At 46.9% G+C, this 13,336-nt stretch overlaps 1 protein-coding gene and 1 pseudogene across 2 annotated transcripts; one reads left to right on the top strand and one right to left on the bottom strand.

The window, feature by feature from the left end:
* Window positions 1-551: 551 nt before the first annotated feature.
* LOC123404437 lies at window positions 552-3,137 on the top strand. 2 transcript variants are annotated; one of them, XM_045098364.1, is made up of 2 exons: window positions 552-2,135; window positions 2,817-3,137. In XM_045098364.1, exon 1 carries the CDS (start codon window positions 747-749, stop codon window positions 1,284-1,286), a length of 540 nt encoding a protein of 179 aa, XP_044954299.1. In that variant the 5' UTR covers window positions 552-746; the 3' UTR covers window positions 1,287-2,135; window positions 2,817-3,137. The 2 variants fall into 2 exon arrangements, with proteins under 2 accessions (XP_044954299.1, XP_044954300.1); XM_045098365.1 differs by having other exon boundaries at window positions 2,814-3,137.
* A 2,198-nt stretch (window positions 3,138-5,335) lies between these two features.
* LOC123404436 lies at window positions 5,336-11,387 on the bottom strand (annotated as a pseudogene).
* Between the last annotated feature and the right edge of the window lie 1,949 nt (window positions 11,388-13,336).

Below are 13,336 nucleotides of genomic sequence, written 5' to 3'. Positions count from 1 at the left end.
TAAAAAAAGTTGAAGAAATGAAAAAATTCACAAACCGTAAAAAAGTTCATCAATCTTGAAAAAGGTCGTCGGTTTTGAAAAAAATGCATGAACTATTTTAAGAAGTTCAATAATTTGAGAAAAAAACTCATCCATTTTGACATTTTAAATATTTTGAAAAAAGAGTTAACGAAATTGGAAATAGTTCGGACATATATAGCAAAAAAAGAAAAGGAAAAAATTGAAAATAATAATAATATAAGATCCCAAAAAAATCGTTCCAAAAACAGAAAATTAAAACAATTTTAAAAAAAGGAAAGAAGAATGATTATAATCAGAAAGAGGATTTATATAAATAGATTAGCTAAGGCTGGCCCGTTGGTTACTATGGTGCGCGGGTTCGAACCCCACCCACGCTCGCTATTTTGCCCTGCCCAAGCGGGTATTTTGCGGCGACAACTGTCATGGCGGAAGTTCGAGTCGGATTCGGTTATCGTAGTTTGTACGCGGTGGTATGCCTATATCATCCGCTCGTAGTTTGTACGAGCACAAACAACTCCATTCGCCCCCCTCGCGCGATTTCAATCTGGATTTTGGCGAAGCGATCCATCCCGGCAAGTCCTTCCTTCCTTCTTTTTTCCATTACTTTCCTTTTTATTTTATTTAACAATTCTTGCATTGGTTCATTGTTCATTTCGCCCGTGCTGCCATTGCTCGATCTTGGTCTGCCCTTCTTTGTCTCTGTGCCTGTCTTTTTTGCAGCGTCGATGGCTGGCCGGGTTGATCTGCCGTCGCTGCTGCCCAAGCCCGCGTCTTCATCTTGGACGACGCGCTGCCTCGCCCTCACGCCTGCTCCTGCCGTGTACGCGCCTCGCGTGGAGCTGGACGCCAAGAAGCAGCAGCCTGGACGCGCCTCGGTGAGCCAAAGCTGGATCAGAGACAAGACACTCCGCCATGACGTGACCTTGAACAGCCCCGGCCGCGGGCGCGGGAAGACGGCGAGGGAGAACTGGAAGAGGCCGGCGAGCTGCGCGCCGTCCGTCGACCGGTGCGAGAAGAAGCCGAGGCCTCCGGCTGAGATGGTGGCAGAGTCGGAGGCATCACTCCTCGCTGGCCTCGCTCCGTCGATCGACCGGTCTGAGAAGAAGCCTCTGACTAAGATGGAGGCGGACTCGGAGGCATCCTTCTTCGCTGGCCCGACATTCGTCGTGTCGCCGGACCCCAGCGAGCTGCCCATGCCGACCTTCCTCTACAAGCACAAGCTAGCTAGAACAGTCGCTCCGATGCTCGTTGATCAGCAAGACTGAAGTTGTTTTCAGTATGCAGCTAGCTGGACTATGCTCCAATAGGTTGTTAGAGTGTTTTCAGTGTGTAGCTAGGTGGGCTATGCTCATCAAGGTCAGCAAGAAGTTTGTAGCTATTTTTAGTATGTACTCCCTCTGTTCCATAATATTTGTTGTTGGAGAGAACTAAACTAGTTCTCTCCCAACAACAAATATTATGATATAAAGGGCTAGGTGGACATGATTAAATACAAATCAGGACTACCATTTATTTATTCTCGAGCTTGGCACTGATCTTATCTGCGATGGAATGAGACGATCGCGTTCTGCATTCTTTCTGCAAACAAGTGTCAGAAGGCACGGCATGCTCTGCAACACAGAGACATTCTCGCAAACACCTTCAAAGCGTGAGCAGGAGAGGACAGCGGGTCTTTGCTAACAAAGTGTTCGACTAAACCGCCCGCTGGCGGCGATCTCTCTCCCTCCGGTGGCGCTGATCGGGTGCGCTAGCGTCTGTCGCCGCCGGTGCCTCGTTCCCCGACCCAGCTCGACCTCGCCGCCACGTCGGCGTACAGCCGGCGGCTCTCCCCGTCGCCTCGTTTCCCGGTTCATCAGCAGGTGCGCCTCTCATCGCCCAACGGCAAGGGGCCCCCCTCTGGCGCCCCCCGCCGCCACGCGCGCTCGCTGCCGCAGCCCATGTTCTTCTAGGTGGTCTCGCTCCCGCCGCCGACGAACGCCGATCTGGCCGGGCCGCCCACCGCCCCGCACCCCTGAGGCTGTGCAGCACTGCAACCTGGCGCCGACGAGCCATCGCCCTGCTGTTGCTGCTTGTGCTAGGTGCCCGACCCGCAACCGCAATAGCATGGCCGCGAGGTTTGTTGAATCAGTCCTCACTAACACTGCGAGATTGGAAATTATGAAACTGGTGTTCATTTCGTACTACAAATAGTGGAAGGCGAGTTTTCCACAGCTCCTCACGCAGCTTTTACACCATCCCAGTACGATCCTTGTTCGGTTACACCTCTTCTCAACAGGATTGGAGGATATTGGGGTGGATTTTGACTTGTAGGGAATTATATCCTCCTCAATCCCTGTCAAACCCCCTCCTAAGTGATTAACATTGACAATAACAAACCAGTTTAACGCCATTGGCTTTCTACTAGAATAAGCACCTTCCTATGTTTCTCGCAAAACAAAAGCACCTTCCTATGTAATTTAAGGATGGTCTGATCTCCGATGCACACTTTTGTACCTTCCCCTGCTATACTATGCTACCTGTGCTAGACAATTTTCAACCTGATGTACTATTCATGCCTAGAATATATTTGCATTGTTTTTATCATGGTCATGGTACATCTGCTGTGACATGGTCTCCCTGATGCATATTCACAATCAATAATAGACTTTGTGCCTACTTGCTTTCTTACGCGCCATGCTGTTAGCTCGTGGGAGAATCAGTAAAAATAATTCTGAAATGAAACAGTGTATGATTGTTCTGAAATTAGTGGTTCCACGTCCACGGTGTTTCTTTATCTAACTTAATTACTTTAGCAGTTCAAGAGGATGCTTTCGGCCAGAGACACCCTAATTATGCAGGAAGAAATAAAGTCAGCCTGCTCCAAGGTTGTACCTCACAACAAGGGGGAGAAAAAGTTGCTCTGATAGGTGAGGCTTCTGGGTTAGCACTTTACACATGCCAATTTAAACATCTGACTCTCATATAAGCATTAGATTACTTTTGAAAATCAGGATTTCATTCTAGTTAAATAAGCTTTAGCATTTGTAGGATAGTATAGTGTGTTAGGAATATGCAACTTGTATTCCCATGAGGCCATAGGCCGATATATATATATGTACATGTGTGGAACATATGCAGGAAACCCCTTATACAACGGGATAAATACAAAGGGGTACATGGCTTATATTATAACTCTAACACCCCCCTCAAACTCATGGTGGATGAACAACACTGAGTTTGGAGAGATAAAAGCCATGTTGTGCTCTGGACTGGGCCTTCATCAGGAAATCCGCCAACTGTAACTCGGAAGGCACATACTGAAGAACAATAACCTGATCCTGCACACCAGCGCGCACATAGAAAGTATCAACACCAATATGCTTGGTGAGCTCATGCTTCACAGGATCACGCGCAATGCTAATAGCACTTGTACTGTCAGATAAGAGCAGAGTCGGTGTAGTGACAGAAACACCAAAATCCTGAAGTAACCACCGCAACCAAGTCACCTCTGCCGTCAAAAGAGTCATCGCTCGCAACTCAGCCTCTGCACTCAAACGGGAAACTGCAATCTGTTTCTTCGTCTTCCAGGCAATGAGAGAACCACCAAGAAAAACACAGTAAGCAGAAAGTGAACGGCGATCTGAAGGATCACTAGCCCACGTAGCATCCGAATAGGCCTGAAGCTGTAAAGAACTGGAGCGAGGAAAGAATAGACGGTGAGAGATCGTGCCTCAAAGATATCGGAGAACACGAAGGAGATGACTGTAGTGAACCGATGTGAGAGCGGAGACGAACTGACTCAGAGTATGAACCGGATAAGAGATATCCGGACGAGTGACAGCTAGATAGACAAGACTGCCAACAAGATGACGATAACGCGTCGGGTCAGGCAGGGGATCACCATCAATAGCACGGAGGTGAACATTGAGCTCCATAGGAGTCTCAACAATGCGCTCGTCAGTAAGAGCAGCACGAGCAAGAAGATCCTGGATATACTTTTCCTGGGATATAAAAAAGCCATCAGAGGTAGAAGAGACTTCAATCCCAAGAAAGTAGCGAAGAGGTCCAAGATCAGACATAAGAAACTGCTCACTAAGACAGGCCTTTACAAAGGCAATATACTCGGGGTCATCCCCAGTGATGATCATGTCATCAACATAGAGAAGAAGAAGAGTCTGCTCATGAGGAGAAAGGTGAATAAACAATGCTGGATCATGAGCACTCGCTGAAAAACCAACGACGGTCACCACAGAGGCAAAACGCTCAAACCAGGCGCGAGGGGCTTGCTTAAGGCCATAGAGAGAGCGACGAAGACGACATACCATGGCATCAGGAACAGAATACCCAAGTGGTGGCTGCATGTACACCTCCTCACGCAGCTCACCATTAAGAAAGGCATTCTTAACATCAAGCTGAGATATAGACAAGTGGCGTGCAGAGGCCACAACAAGAAGTGTACGAACAGTGGTCATATGGGCCATAGGAGCAAAAGTCTCGTCATAATCACGACCATGCTCCTGTTGAAAACCACAAGCAACAAGACGAGCTTTGTGACGCTCAAGAGAACCATCGGAGCGAGTCTTAACCTTGTAGACCCACTTACAAGTGATGGGACGGACTCCGGGAGGAAGGGAAACAAGATCCCACGTACCAGTGCGTTCAAGAGCAGCAATCTCCTCTGCCATCGGAAACTGCCATTCAGGATGAACAACAGCCTGACGATAGGAAGTCGGCTCAAGAACATCAGCACCAACGATGGGAAATCCAAGGCGATCAACGGGCGGACGAGGGCGAGAACGCAAGGCATAGGGCTGGCCCGTTGGTTACTATGGTGTACAACTAACTAGAAATTAGCGGGTTCGAATCCCACCAACGCTTGCTGTTTTGCCCGGCCCAAGCGGGTATTTTGCGGCGACAACTGTCATGGCGGAAGTTCGAGTTCGAGTCGGATTCGGTCATCGTAGTTTGTACGCGGTGGTATGCCTATATCATCCCGCTCGTAGTTTGTACGAGCACAAACAACTCCATTCGCCCCCCTCGCGCGATTTCAGTCTGGATTTTGGCGAAGCGATCCATCCCGGCAAGTCCTTCCTTCCTTCTTTTTTCCATTATTTTCTTTTTTTGTTTTATTTAACAATTCTTGCATTGCTTTATTGTTCATTTCGCCCGTGCTGCCATTGCTCGATCTTGGTCTGCCCTTCTTTGTCTCTGTGCCTGTCCTTTTTGCAGCGTCGATGGCTGGCCGGGTTGATCTGCCGCCGCTGCTGCCCACGCCCGCGTCTTCATCTTGGACGACGCGCTGCCTCGCCCTCACGCCTGCTCCTGCCGTGTACGCACTAATCATTTTCGTTCACATGGAGTATAGATTGAATCCCAATAGCTTGATATACCAGGTTTACCAGGGATGTTGACCTTGCTGGGGCTGGAGCCACTGACTTAGTGATCTTGCTGAACTGAGGACCACTTTGGATCATGTCATGGCTTGGGCGAGGTATTGTAGGAACCACGGACCAGCTGCTTAGTTCCACATTGTAGTACTACCTTTGTTGACATTTCTGAATTTTCTCTCAGGGCCCGTGTTGTTTTCTGTGGATAATTAATTGCGACCCTGGGTTGGAGTTAGATGCTAGATTGCAAATTGAGTGTGCAAATAGTTACACAAAATTTTCTCCTAGCGCGTGTTTTTCTGCATCGAGCTTTAGGTTTCCTTCCCTGCAGATTGCTAGACTGTAAATAGTTACAGATTTGAGTGTGTTAGACTGCAGATTGCTTATGTGTGCTTTGGCGATTTTGCTTATTATGCGTCCTCCTCTGGTCAACTTCCAAGAGAAACATTATCATCCTATTCATGTGCATCAAAGTAGATGCTGACCAAATAGTTACACATTATACAGAAATAATATGCTTACACGCTGTTGACGTTGCTCACTCACTAATCATGTTTCTGTTACATGGAGTACAGTGATGAATGTCCCTAACTAAAGATAGCAGGTTTACAAGGGATGTTGTTCTTGCTGGGGCTGGAGCCACTGACATGGTCTTGCTGAACTAGAACCACTTGAGATCACGTAACGGTTTGGGTAGTCATAACAGTTACAAGGTTTTAGCCAAAATATCTAGCTAAGACCATCTGATCATATAGAACTCCCACTCCAAAGAAAGCACCAAAGGCGGTCGCAAAGATGACCTTACTGCCAATCTGTTCTCTAGAGATGATGGACTCCGGGCCTGCTTCTGCTGAACCGCAGTGGTTGACAATCATAGGACCACATAATTTTGGGTTTCCATGAAAGCTAGAATCTGGAAACGTGCTAAGCTGGCTTGCAGTTGGAATAGGGCCTTCAAGATTGTTCAGTGCTAAGCGGTAGTGCAGATTGTTCAGTGCAGTCGGAATTTTGCCAGCAAGATGGTTGCTGGACAAGTCAAGCATCTGCAGGTTCGTGAGGGTGCAGATCGGTTGGGGGTCTCTCCTGGTAATTTGTTGGAGCTCAAATTAAGTCAAATGAGTGCTCTTAATTGGCCGATCTCCCCCGGGATCACACCAGTGAATTTTTTGATGGCTAGATTAAGCACTTTCAGCCAAGCACCGGGTTGGAGGTATTGGATAAATGGACTGAAAGCATAAACAGGCAGCTCAAAGAAGACATTTGGTGCAGTCTGTCTGATTTTAGCATTGGCATCTCTGCAATGGGAATTGCAATTTCCCCTGTAAAACTGTTGTTAGATATGTCTAGATGGAAGAGCAAGTTTAGGCTGCTAATCCAGTCAGGTATTGGTCCAGTTAGTTGGTTGCTTTGCAAAAATAAAATCCCCAAATTTGCGAGCTTTGATAACCAATCAGGCACTGTTCCAGACAATGAACAGTAACTCATAGAAAGGACATGAAGATTCTCAAAACCATCAATGCTGTCATCCTCTGGCATTGTCTCATGCAGGAAGTTGAACCCAATAAAAAGGGTGGTTAGGCTCCTGGTAGTCCCAAGGACCTGAAGTGTTCTTGTGAATAAATTAACAAGTGATAGAAAGCAGAGAGATTTCAGATTGCCTATCTTTTCTGACAATTGACCGTGGAAATGATTGTATGATAGCCGTAGTGCAGTCAGCTTGCTGCAGGAGTATATGCTTTCTAGAATTGTGCCGGTTAAGTTGTTGAACATAAGATCTAATTTTCTTAGGTTGGACAGTCTTACAAAGTTGACCTAGGTAAGTTCTCCGCTAACTTGGTTTGCCTTGAGGTCAACCGTTATAAGATTCGTGCAGTTGCTCAGAGCTGATGGCAGCTCCCCTGACATGTTGTTGTGGCCCAAATGGATCTCCTCCAATCTCTTGAGCTCACCTATAGAATCTGGAATATTTCCACTGAGCTCATTCTTCCCAAGATCAAGGGTGATCATATTTGTGAGCTTGATGATGCCATCTAGCACTCCTTCTAACCGATTGTTAGGTGACGATAGGTGCTCTAACGACGTTACCTTGAAGAGTTCGTCCGGAAGTGTCCCACTGAGCTTGTTGTAGCCAGCGTTGAGCGATTTCAGTGCCAAGCAATTACTGAGTCCTCGAGGGATGTGCCCACTGAGTTGGTTGAAACTGAGTTCAAGCACTGCAAAAGACGGCGCGCTAACACAGGGCATAGTTGGTATCTGCCCAGTAAAACTGTTGGTGCTGGTTTTAAGCACGGCCAGGCTTTTCATCACCTTCCATGTTGTGGATGGAAACCTTCCTGTAAACAAGTTACTTGAGATGTTCAATACCTGCAGAGACCGTGCAGGGGTTGAAGATGGCAACTCACTCAGGCCTCCTGTCAGGCAGTTGAAGCTGATGTCAAGGACAAGGATGCTACTGGATGACATTAATTTCGGTGGCAACCCACCGGACAGCGAGTTCTGGGACAGGTTGAGGCGCAAAAGGCTGGTGAGGTTGCCAAGGAACGGTGAGATGGACCCCTTAAGGCCTCGAGATGCCAGCGAAACATCAGTGACCGTCCTATCTTGGTTGCAGGTGATCCCTTCCCACGTGCAACAGTCCGTGTCGATTTGCCACGATGCTGTGAGGCCGCCATCCCTCGAAAGTCCAGTAAGGAGCTGGAGAAGGGAGCCCTTCTCCTGGTCTGTGCAGGAACTGGTGGGAGAATCCAAGCAAAGCAGCAGGACAAGAGCCAAACCGAAGAAAGGAATGGTGAAACCGTTCCGGTTTGAGTGACTGAGTGGCTGCATTGTTTCCTCGATAATCTAGCTTGGAAACCAGTGGCTTAAACTTTTGTCTGCCAGGACGAAGTGCCAAATTATGTGATGAAGAAAGAGCAAGATGGAAAGGAAGAACCTGCTCTGTTCTCTATTGTATGATCAGGTCTGGTTGCAGTGACTAGTCGTGAAAAGAAAATTTGGGTCAACACCTCAATGGTTAGCTGATGCTACATATCTAATGTGGTTTATTTGTAAGTTTGACTTCTGAGGACGTCGATGTGTTAATACTTAATCTGACCATTTCTCCTACCAGTTTTACTATGCCCTGAGGTACTGACATTTGGTGGCAGAACAGAAAGTTCACCCTTTGATGTTCCCTTTTTGGTGAGCAGGAAAACACCTGTTTTTACCAAAAGATCGGATCCGACAGATTCACGAGATGTGATCTGTGAAGTACATTAGAAGTAGCATCATTTGGACTGCATACACACATTCCATCATTGATGTCAAGGTCGATTCACATATACGATTTGGAGAAGAGCACATGAGGTACGCAAAGGGGTTGTTACTGAACATTGTTTGCATTTTCATACAATGTTGATTTGCATTATTAGGTCGATGAAATGGGTGCAATTATAGTTAAAATACCTATCAGCGGTAAGTGGTCACTGCTCACTATTAGTTGGTTGATGGAATAATTTGTTGTAATTATGATCAGTAAGTAGCCACTGACCAGTGCAATTGGTTGATGGAATAATTTGGTAGCTATCATCATATGGCCTCGACTAGCTCCTCAAGTGTACATGTTCTTCTCAGCATCTGGCATCCCTTCACTTGTGTTGGCAGGGTGCATGCCATGCGAGCTAGCTTGGTCAAATGATTTCCCCAGAAGTCTTGTCTTAGCTTCCTAGTTTCATGTAGTCGTCATCAATTCATGCATAAAGAAAATATAATGCTGAAGCTATGCACACCAACCCACAACAGCAACATCATTTATGTAGCAGGCCTACAGGGGTTAGATTGGGTTTGACTTGAGCAGGTCAGAACTATTTTACAACTTATTTGTTGGCAGCTACATTCTTTTCCTTAAACGGGGTGCAACTGAATCAGCAGGAGGTTGAAATTCTGTGGCATCTAATCTTTACCATGCATAGTAAACAATGATTGGATGAGAAGCAGTCTCATTGTGCAACTGAATCAGCAGGAGGTTGAAATTATGTTGTTATTTTTTTTTTCAATGATTGGATGAGAAGCAGTCTCATTTCATCTAATCTGTAATAAAGGTTTTCTTTTTTCTTTTTTTAAGACCTAACAAGAATCACTGTCACTTTATTAGTTTATAATCAATAATTAAGGTATCCACGTAACGTGCACTATGGCCTTTTCTTGATATTCTGATCTTATACTCCAACAATAGGAAACGACTCCTGTAACACATGTCAAGCTGCAACTGGTAGCCAAAAATTATGTTATGTGTGAACAGAACCTTTATAGGGTTAATGAACAGTTTTTTTTACAATAGACTTGGTAGAACTAAAACCGAGAAGTGCAGTTTCGGTATTACTAGGCATGAGGAGGAGGAGGTTAGCTTGGATTGGCAGTTGGTGCATCAGATGGACACTTTTCGATATTTGAGGTCAATGCTGCAGAAGGATGGGGATATCGATGTAGATCTGAACCATCGAATTAAAGCTGGATGGATGAAGTGGCACCAAGTTTCTGGCATTCTTTGTGACAAGAGAGTGCCACAAAAGCTAAAAGACAAGTTCTATAGGACGGCGGTTCGACCCACAATGTTGTATGACGCTGAGTGTTGGTCGACTAAAAGGCGACATGTGCAACAGTTAGGTGTGGCGGAGATATGCATGTTGAGATGGATGTGTGGCCACACAAGGAAGGACCGAGTCCGGAATGTGAACAGTGCTGCCAGTTGATACCTCCGAAGGTGACGATTTTATAGATAACCTGTAGTCGTGCAGAAGCAGGTAGAAGAACTGGACTTAGATTCAGAGGCCAACCATTATCGAAAAAGGCTTTCACCCCGATTTATATATAAAGCAAATCGCCATAAGCACAACCAAGTTCCAGCAAGGTACCAACGCAATGCACTCCACACCAAAGTACAGAGATAAAAGGTACCACATAAATGGGTTCTGCTGAGCCTGAGTGCACCAGCTCAACAAGCCCTAAGAAAAAAAGGCACATGCCACGAGGAGGATCCAGCGAGCTACTCCGGGTCCGGCGGCACCGATGAGTCCACTCGCCGTGACCCGTGCCTGCGGGCGGAGGCAGGGCCGTCGACACGCGCTCCTGAGGTACGTCGTGCAAATTTACTCTCTGGGGAAGAATCCAGGATGGGGCGCGCAGCTACATATTAGGGTCGTGGGCACGCAAAACTTTGGGATGCACTCCTCACAAAATGTACTCAGCTACCATCTCTCGTTTTAATTAACTCTGACCAGATTGTGTGATGTATTTGTGGACGCTCTGCTTCCTTCATTTTCACAGGTTACGCTAAAGTATTGTACTAGTACCTAAACAGGACTCTAGTGTTACCCGTATACCTAAAATATCCAAAACATCTTATATTTGTGAATGGAGGAAGCATTGTTCAATGTTCAGCAAGCAAAGGAAATGGTCAAATTTAAGTTATAATGATTTTCCTGCTCTGGAAAGAGTTACACACAGTCCAGAATGTCGAGTTTTCATTGTATTCATATCATATTGCTTCAATTTAAACTGTCCCACATTATTACACACTTTTACATCTCCAAGAAATGGAATAACTCTTAATCCTAGAATACTTTGTTGACCTAGTTATGACTATGATTCATCATAGAGGAGATGTTAGAGTACATGATGGACCTGGGCCCGTTAGTCTTAGGGTTTGCTTAGGGGTCAAGTAAGCCTTACTTGGGAGTCAAGTAAATCTCTCTATATATGGAGAGAAGATGTATCAATCTAATCAGGAAGAATTAAGAAGGAAAACCCTTTTCCCTCTCGCGCCCTCGCAGCTCTCTCTCTCTCCCGCTCAAACCCTAGCTACCATAACATCTGGTATCAGGTTTTTCAGGCTCGATCATGTTCACCACGTCGCCGTCGCTTCCTGTCGCCCTCACCCCGGAGGAGATCACCGGAGCAATCCGCGATCTCACCACCGCCGTGCAAGGGATCTGCCTCTTCTTGGCCGGTCCCTACGGACCGCCGCCGGCCGCGCCATCAGTCGCCGCCTATGGGCCGGCGCGGCTGCCGTGGCAGCCGCCGCACCAGGCGGCCTCCGCCGCGATCGTCGGGCCGCGGCAACCGACGCTGCTGCTTGTTAGGAAGTATTAGTATTAGTCTAGGAGTCCTTATTAGTCTATGTTTACTTTCCTTGCACCTCAAGTCATGTGTAATATATATATCCCCGTTGGGCCTTCAATACAGATAAGTTACTTTCCTAACATGGTATTAGAGCAAGGTTTAGGTCTTCGGACGCCGCAACTCGTCCTCACGATCCAATTTTTTTTTCCGTTCCCTTCGCTGGATCCCGTCTCGCCCTGCTGAATCCATCGCCCCGATTGGATCCCGTCTTCCTGCTCCATATCGCGGCAGGCTCCTTCCCATCAGCCGTGCTTCTGCTCCGTTGACTCCCTGGCTGCTTTGTTCAGATTCGCAGGCGTCCCGTCAGCCGTGCTCGCGATCTGGCCGTTGGGCTCGATCTGCTGTCCTCTAGCCGGATCCCGTCGCCGGCCGCCGTCTCTCGTGATCTTCAGTCGGATTCCGTCGCCGGCTGCCGTGTTCCACCGCTTCCAGCCGGATCTTGCAGCAGATCGCAGTGTCTCGTCTCCAACAGGATTATAGGCAACGGACAAGCATCTAGTACGGGTGTTGTTGCTTTCCTAACATGGCCGTGCCTGCCATCCACCTCCACGCTGCTCAACCTCCCTGCTGCTGGCACAGACATCTCCTGCACCTCCAGCCTACTGTGGCTGCTCACGTGTTACTCTCCTGCTGCGTTCTGCTGCTACTAGCATGCTGCTGCTAGCTGCTTCCTCCTATACGTGGTGATGTTTCCTGCTACTACATGGTGCTTATGTCCCCGTTGTTCCTAGTTCTTCCTAGTTTTTTAGTTTTCTTTGTTTTCCGTTGCGTCCACAAAATCCGTTCATATTTTGTGTTTTCTCATGCCATGCGAGTCCACCAAACCTTAGTCCTGTCGGCCTTTTCTTCGGTCCTGATCCTTTTTATACAACTTTTGTGGCCTATTTGCCCTTGTTGTTTTCTATAGGATTTTCTGGACTTCTTTTGCATTGTCAATCTATGTTCATCGTGCTTTAACCGCCGAGCTTATTTTGCCGTCGGTTGTCGTGGACTATGATTTTCCGCGCAATGCTTTATTCTCTTGATGTGCCATCTTCTTTTGACAACCCATCTTCTTTTGATACTTATGTTGTATCTTCAAGTGATGTGGTGTCTTCCTCTGATGTGCCATCTTCTTTTGACAACTCATCTTCTCTTGATACTTATCTTGTATCTTCAAGTGATGTGGTGTCTATCTCTGATGTGCCATCACTTTGTTATCTCCTTCGGTGACTCGACAAGTTTTGAAGACTCTTCATGCTACGACACTCTCAAGACGCGGATTTGGATTATCATTTTTTTTCTTCAGTATTACACTTCTTCAAATGCAATGCTATTGCATACGCTTTGCATTTGAGGGGGGTGTTAGGAAGTATTAGTATTAGTCTAGGAGTCCTTATTAGTCTGTTAGTATTAGTCTAGGAGTCCTTATTAGTCTATGTTTACTTTTCTTGCACCTCAAGTCATGTGTAATATATATATGCCCCTTGGGCATTCAATACAGATAAGTTGCTTTCCTAACACTGCTGACGTCGCCGCCACTCGACGCGAGGCTGCTGCAGCCGCCGCTGCCGCTCCCCGTCTCCGGGCCGATCTATACGGCGGCCTGGGCACGCCGCACAACCAGTCGCCACCGGCGCCACCCCAACAGTACGGCGGGCCCTCCCGCTTCGCCGGTCCCGACGGTGCTGTTGGAAATATGCCCTAAAGGCAATAATAAAATGGTTATTATCATATTTCCTTGTTCATGATAATCGTCTATTGTTCATGCTATAATTGTATTAACAGGAAACAGTAATACATGTGTGAAT

This window comes from Hordeum vulgare, chromosome 6H (genome assembly GCF_904849725.1).
Source record: "Hordeum vulgare subsp. vulgare chromosome 6H, MorexV3_pseudomolecules_assembly, whole genome shotgun sequence".
Classification (NCBI taxonomy): Eukaryota; Viridiplantae; Streptophyta; class Magnoliopsida; order Poales; family Poaceae; genus Hordeum; species Hordeum vulgare.
Note: the sequence above shows the minus strand (reverse complement) of the source record. Positions and strands in the feature narration are given on the sequence as shown.